The 8075-nt window shown below is 30.8% G+C and overlaps 1 protein-coding gene across 1 annotated transcript in view; it reads left to right on the top strand.

Annotated features, from left to right (window-relative positions):
• The first annotated feature begins 3788 nt into the window (after positions 1-3788).
• LOC145267703 (T-complex protein 1 subunit gamma-like) overlaps positions 3789-8075 on the top strand; it is a 44859-nt gene continuing 40572 nt past the window's right edge. The window contains exons 1-2 of the mRNA XM_080123319.1: positions 3789-3931; positions 4020-4081. Coding sequence (XP_079979445.1) covers positions 3898-3931; positions 4020-4081 — 96 coding nt within the window. The 5' untranslated portion in view covers positions 3789-3897. The remainder of the gene's footprint in view (positions 3932-4019; positions 4082-8075) is intronic.

Here is an 8075-nt window from a genome sequence, read left to right as displayed (position 1 = left end):
GCCAAGGTCGCTGGAAAAATAGTAGGATTCTCCCACCGTTCCAGAAGATATCTCACTGCTGATGAAATTCTCTATCTATATAAAAGCCAAGTACCTATTTACTATGCCTCCCCACGGGACAGAGTTAGACACCAGGGTCGTTTTTTAACGTGGAGAAAAGGTACAAAAATAAAAATTGTCTCAGTCGTGAAGGATTTCTCCTCCACCGAAAGAGAACAAGAAATGGAAGTGCAGCATCTGAAGAACAGATACTACACTTTGATCTTGACCAAAAGGATGGAGTACTGCTGCCACATCTGGGCAGGAGCTGCTAAAAACAGCCTATCCTGTCTTGACAGAGTACAAAATAGGCTTTGTGGCTTAGTGGGGATGCCCTTTTCTCTTCCCTGCAACCTCTCTTCCACAGAAGAGACGTTGCGAGCCTGTCTTTGTTTTATCATTACTTCCATGGCAAGTGCTCATCTGAGCTCCAATCTCTGATCTCCCCTTGCCAATCTTTCACGATAAACACTGTCTAGCTGAAACCACTGTCAATAATTTTCTCCACTCTTTATCTGTGCTAAAACCAAAACGTAGATTCCATGAACAAAGCTTCTTTCTTAGAAGTGTGCACGCCTGTGGAACTCTCTTCCGTCTGCCTGTTTCCCACCTGACTACAACCTGGATGTCTTCAAGTCCAACATAAACAAATTCCTGATGAACCGCCTCCTTAAGTAAGACACTTTATCAAATCTCCAATACTAACAATTACTATGATACTATCCCATTGATTACTGTACACACAATAACCCTTATCCCCGAGTGACTTCCGGGCCTTGATAAGTGGTGACTACCTTGTAAAAAAAAAAAAAAACAAATATCAAAGAATGCTGATTAAGTATGAAAGCCCATAAATATCAACCTTATTTTGCATATTTGCTTTAAGACTTGTTATCAAACATATCTTGTAATCATTACAGTTATTAAAATTCCTTACATAAAGAATTGTCTATCTACAGGACGAATGAAATCTAATATATAAAAGGTCTGTCTATCTCCATATTTTCAAAGTCTTTCTTTTCTGAAACTAAAAGTCGCAGAGTGGGGCTAGAGGCCTCAAATGATTGGATTTTTTATGGACCGTTTTTTATGGGTCTTTAGCTGGTTAAAGTAGTTTTTAAGGGGTCAAAGATGGCACCTAAAGACTTTTTTTTTTACTTTTGAAATCCCAACTCTATAATAATATATATGAAATCTGGAAAAATTAAAATATCATATTCAAGCATATTTTTTTATGCGAGTGCAAAGCTGCCTCTCCCACGCTAGTCTAATATATAAAAGACACTATGTCTGTCTGTTTGTCTCCATATTTTCAAACTCTATCTCTTCTGAAACTAAAAATCGTAGAGCGATACTAGGAGCCCCAAATGATTGGATTTTTTTATGGACCGTTTCTTATGGGTCTTTAGCTAGGTGTGTCAGAAACCGACCTTAAGAATGCATGGAAAAAATTGAATAATTCGACCTCCTATCTTTCCAAGCTTATAACTACTTGAAAAATGTAATTCAAACCCTAATTTTTTTAATTAAAGGAGCAAAGACCAAATTAAAAAAAAAATAACAGATTTAATAGCAAATTATGCAATATTTGTTTTTTAAATCGGTTTTCTTTAAAAAAGATTTGAAGAAAATCAACGAAATTTTACTTACGTCGATTATAAAAAATCAATATAAATTCCAAAAAATCACTTACCTACAAAAATTACTAATCAATGTGTGGTTCCATTCTTCATTGTTAAGAATTTATCCATATTTATATTTTAAATACCATTTATTTTTTTAAATAAAAGAATTTTTAAAGACCTATTTGAATAAGGCGACATTATGTAAGCATTTTATATTCTTATTGAAAAACCGGAAGTAGTTTTTTTTTTGTTTTGACCTATGGATGGACAGAAGGAAGTAACAACGACATATTCACGTTAGTCGTCTAGCCTTGTCCGTGAAGAAATATGTGTTCCCATAGGTAAAAAATAGTCAAATTTTACTTATAAGTTTTTGCCTTTAAAAAAAAAAGACAGTCAAGGAATCTTTTTTGTCTTTTCTCAAAGAAATACATAAATTTTTGATTTAATATATTTTGATTCTATTTTATTGAGTGAATTTTTTTTTAAATATCTACAAAAAGAAAACATTGAATGAAATAGAAAAAAATTGTCGTCAGCGGTCAATACTTACTGTACAATATAAGCAGAACATAGGCTTCCAATTTAAAAAAAAAAAAATCAACGTGGTTTAAAAAAAAAAGACTTTTACACTTTGGACTTTACAGGTACATTTCCAAAAAACACTTTTTTTTTGTTTTAATTTAAAATATATTATTTATTGATCTTTTATCTTCAATTTGTGACATATAAAAATTTGGTGAGTAAATTAATTATTAAAATTTTAATAGACATTTCAAAATGGGAGAGGGGTGAATAAAAAAAAACCTTTGTCTAAAGTATTATATTCGGTTTATTGAAAAGAGCATAAAATTTCACATTGACCCTGAAAATATCGTAAATATTTAACCTATAGAAAAATTTTGATAGATTTTTAAAGTTTAAAAATTGAAAAAAATATTAACTCGTAAAATTCAATTGATTTCATACGTAAAAAATAAAAAAAATGGCTGCATGAAGGCGCACCGGCACTTTGTAAACTCTGTTTTTAAAAAAATAAAAAATAATATTTCTATTATTTTTTATACAACTTTAATAGTTTATTTTAGAAGTATATTCCATAAAGAAAATTACAACCCACTTTTAAAAGAGAAATTACGAGTTTTTTTTTTTAATATTTAATTCACAGTTTCGTGTTAGGGGTGTCAAAAATTTCTCCAAAATTCTGATACACCTAGTTTTTAGCCAGTTAAAATAGTTTTTAATGGATCAAAATTTAAAAAATCATTATACATTTTGTATGTTCATCTTAGTTTATTTTTAATCAGTTCATATGCGTGTCACGTTGGTACAGTACAGTGGTAACGTCACCAGCTTTTAATGCTGCAGTTTTGCTTTCGGTTTCGATTCTAGCTGATGGCATCCAAATACTTTTTTTACTTTTAAAGTCACGACTCTATAATAATATATACGAAATCTGGACAAATTTTAAAAAAAAATAAAATCACATTTAAGTGTATTTTATGAATGAGCCCCCACCCCACCCGCTAGTATATCATAAATTAGCATGTTTATTTATTATTCTTGTGTCTTTATATTAGAAATTTTCAATGGAGACTTACTAATACTACAAAAAATATAGATGCAAAAAAACAAAAAACAAAAAAAAAAAAACAAAAACAAAAAAAACTATAAGTATTATATGTCGCTTTGGAGATTCCATACAATTTAAGAGAACATTCTCGGCTATCTCCCTATAAATTTTGGCGTTATTTGCAGTTCACAAATTTGAGTTCTATTTTCGTATTTCACTTCCTATTAAATAAATTGATTCCAGTAATATTTTAGTACAATAAGCATAGTATTCTTAATAATTTCAAATTCATTTCGTAATTTTAAAGTAGTTGCTAATTCTAACAGAAATAGATATTTTGTTAATGTTCATTTAACAAAAAAATGGTTGTATGCGAATGCGTATAGGACGTAATTCATTTATATTTAATTTACAATATTTTTAATTAATAAATAAATGAACTTTTTTTTAATATATAAAAAATAACGATTACGACTGTAAGTAGTGAAGATTGGAAGGACTAAGCAGTGTTTTGAAATACTTTCCAGAATATATTTTTCTCCTTTAATAAATGCTCCCTGATCTGAAAAACAAAAAATAAGGATGTCTCCCTAACCGGAAGTGATATCGCTTTCTTCTAGTTCTCTCGTTGCATCTCTCAAAAAAGAAAAATTAACCAACATGTACGGGGGAAATGCTCCAATTATTATTCTTAGTAAGTCTATAAAATTTGTGTATTTTAACATCGATTTCTGTAAGATTGTCTGCTTTTGTGTTCATTTGACTTTTTTGTTCTCTTTTAGATCAGAATACAAAACGCGAATCTGGCCGAAAAGTTCAGTTTGGAAATATCAAAGCCGGCAAGGTAAGAGAGTTCTCCTTTCTCGCACATGGCAACCAAAAAAATTTGCAAAATTTCCAGAATTTTCCTTTTTTTTTTTCATTGTACTCAAGTACGAAAAAAATAAAAGGGAAGATCGAAATATTCTTATATAAATCATTTAGAATAAATTGTCACATTCGTTATTTAATCATTTTTTATTTTATTTATTTTTAGCATCGCGATTAATTGTCGACTTATAAGAACATCACGTGTGTTTCTCGTTTGTACATCACTTAACGCATTAAAACTAAACTTGTAAGAATGCTGACTAAAAACAATTAAACCCACCATAATGCATAACCGATTTCTTATTAGACATACCAACCATTTGAATCTTTTAATAGTTGAAAATAAAATTGGGAAATTGAAAGGTACTTTAAAGCATTTAAACTGTCAAATGGAAATTAAATTTCCCGATTAAAATTCTTTATAAAAGGATTGGGGGGGGGTCTTAGAATTTGCACTGTTTTAACTAAATTAAGTGATTTATTTTCAATTAATGATTTAACTTTCAAAATGTTATTAAAACATCTTTGGAGAGGGGTGGGGGGCAACAAATAATGCTGAGAAGATTTTCACATAATTGAATAGAGAAACAGATGAGAAATAGGCTCATCCTCTCCCCTCTTCTAAATCAATGATTTTATTAAAAATTAGTGTGTGTATGTGGGGGGGGGGGACTGTTCTTGCTCAGTCGTAAAATGTTTAAATGTATTTTAATTCCTGCGGATTTCATTTACAGAGCCAATTCTCCATTGAATATGATATTATACTTAATATAGTAATGATTTCAAAAGCTTTTTAAAAAGTGACGGGTTTGTATTACTGTAAAGTACACATAGATTGGAAAAAGTTGTCAAAAAACAAATATATAACAAATAAATGTTATCAAAGGCAAGATAAGTTACTTTTCTACCAAACTGGATATATTTTTCGTGTTTACCGATGTATTGTAAAATTCAAGATGGCGCCTCACCCCCTCTTTAACACGGTAAGTTTGGGAAAAGGTGTTATAAATAAAAAAATAGAAAAAATACTATTAAAAACCCGCCGAATATATGTCACGGTAACATATATTGAGCGAGTTTTTAACAGTATTTTATCCAGTTTTTTATTTATAACACCTTTTCTCAAACTTAGCGTGTTAAAGAGGGAGTCAGACGCCATCTTGAATTTTCCAATACATCGGTAAACACTGTATGGTTTTCGAGCTGAATAAACATGTTACATTGAATAAAAACACGAAAAATATATCCAGTTTGGTAGAAAAGTAACTTATCTTGCTTTTGATAACATTTATTTGTTATATATTTGTTTTTTGACAACTTTTTCGAATCTGTACAGTAATACAAACCCAGATTTAAAATTAAAACCACTTCACCCTATGAATGAATTTGCTCATGCGCAAAAGTAATATGTCAGCAAGTTGGGTACTCATGCAGAGAGTGATCCGTGCTGAAATAATAACATTATTATTTTTAAAAATCCGTTCTTAATATGGTGAGGGGAGGATGTTTTGTACCTATTCTGTACTTTAACCTTACAATTGAATAATAAAAAAAAACATAAAACTTTAATTAAACGTGGAAATACGATTTAAAAAATAGCGCGGCGCGGATCACTCTGCATTAGCACCGCAAGTTGAAATGAACATTTTGCATTTCAGCTTGCCGACATATTTGTATACGCGTTATTCATCCAAACAAAGATTTTACTCGTTATAAACCATCCTTAGTAGATGATTACTATTTCTTGTTAATTTCAGTGTTGTGTGACCAGTAGTTTAAGAGTTTATCGGTTAAATATTTTCACACAAATACATACTTCTGTTTAATTTTTATAAAAAGATAGATTATTGTACTTATGCAGAATACGGACCGTTCTATTTTTTTTTTTTTTCTTGGGTATGATTTTCAAGTTAATTTTACCCTCCCTTAAATTGTTAGGGGGGGAAGGTAGTTTTGGTATTTTTTAAGGTGGACCTGAAGAATCTTGCCCCTCCCACCTCTATATTATTGTCGTCTTTTTTTAGCGGATTATTATCGAATAGATACTAGTCTACCAGATTATAAAAACCGAAAATGAAAAAAATCAATATTTAAATATTTGTAGGAGGTGCTCAGTTTCTAATGCAACGTACTAGTAAATCGATCACTCATTTTAGAACCACTTGACGTTTTTAGGCCAAAATTAAATGTGCGCGCGCGAAAACAAACTTGGTGACTAGTGAAAACAATACGAAGTACAGTATCCTTAAAAATCAACTTTAACGGTAAGCCGGTGCTTGTGCACTTTGTTACCGCACTGTTTTTAAATAGTTTTTTCATGTTAAATTCAAGTTTCAGCTAGCAAAAAATCTGAAATTTTATACCAAAATGAGTTTTTAAGGTTGTAATGTTTTTGTGTGTAATACTGTTTTTAAACAAATTTTAGATCCTTGATTGTAATTCCATGAAAATAAATATTTTGAGGACTTGCTGAAATTTTGAAGGTTAACTGATTATCCACGGGTAAGGTGGGGGGGGGGATCAAATCTTATGACCGTGCTGGGTGGTAAAAATAGTTGCTATTCCATTGGTTACATTGTGAATTGAGAAGTCATCTATGGTTGGTATGGTACATTGGTTCCTGCACAAAAATCCCTTAGGATTACAGACTGTTCTATTGTGTCAAACATGTCTATTGCACAAATTGCAATTCTGACTTGAAGTGGAAGTATCCTACAACAGATGATGAGAGGTCGAGTGATTAGATTTTGTTGTGTGAAGTGGATGGGGAATGGAGAAATAGTGTTTTTACTTTGAAAAATCATGCAGACATTCATGCGAAATTTTTCAAAGCCATGCAAAAATGAGGAATAAAGATAGTTTTGGTCATTTGGTTACGTTTTTAATGGGTTCTACTACCTTATTAATCTTGCGAACCTTTCAGGCACTCAAGTACTTCTGTGCATTTCTACAGCTTTTATGAACAGATAATGGAATTAGAACTTGGCAAAATTGACTTTGAATACACTGTACCCATCTCCATTTAAATATGGTGTAAGGAAGGCACTCTTGCCGACTGAACTACTGGTAATGCTGATACCACCACCAAGTAGGATTTGAACCAATGACTGTCTCTTAATTCACCTTAAAATATCTGAAAACAGTGTATGATTATTTTTTTTTATTTTTATTTATTTATTTTATCTTTTTTTTTTTTTTTTTTTTAACATTTTAAATTAAGACTGGCCAGGAAAGTTTTGCAAGCTTTTTTTTTTTATTCCCAGAAATTTAACCATACTTGGATTAATGTTCATAGTTTTCTTCATGTTTGTATTTTTATCAATTTCCAATGATAACTGAAAGGATGAAGCAAGGAAGTAATCTTAAGTGAATTGGTTGGTTTCTGCAACTAATCTACTGTACTGTGGTTTGTTGAAAGCAAGTTTAAATGTTGAGGGTGATCAGAGTAGTGGAGAGGGATTAATTGTAGGGATTCTCTGTATGCTACAGAAAAATTTAGGACAAAATACTCTGAAAACCCATGAAAAATGCCCCCCAAATTCCAGTTTTCAACTAAATATCCATAAACAAAATTTTAATGAGAAAAAAGATCAATTCCAAGCACATAGAATATCATTTATTTACAGAAATCAGCAATTTTTCCTCATTTTACTCCGAAATCACAATTTTTGTCAGTTTTGTTCTAACTTCCAAAAATTGACTTTTTTTTCAAAAATTCCTTTTGAATCTTATTTTCTGCATTGACACCAAAAATGAGACTGCATTCATGAATTTGAAAATAAACCCTATTTTCGACTTCAACTTACCTCTAGCAAATTGAACCCTTTCTAAACAAGTTTTTCTGGATATTTTGTCCTTAATGAATAGGATTAATTCTATTTCAGTCATGTAGATTTAGAATAAATGGATTTTTGCATTGCTGCCAGACAATTTATTTTTATTTTTGCTTAAACTGTATTTTAGTTACA

Source organism: Euprymna scolopes, chromosome 4, assembly GCF_053919585.1.
Source record: "Euprymna scolopes isolate OS-2025 chromosome 4, ASM5391958v1, whole genome shotgun sequence".
NCBI lineage: Eukaryota > Metazoa > Mollusca > Cephalopoda > Sepiida > Sepiolidae > Euprymna > Euprymna scolopes.
Note: the sequence above shows the minus strand (reverse complement) of the source record. Positions and strands in the feature narration are given on the sequence as shown.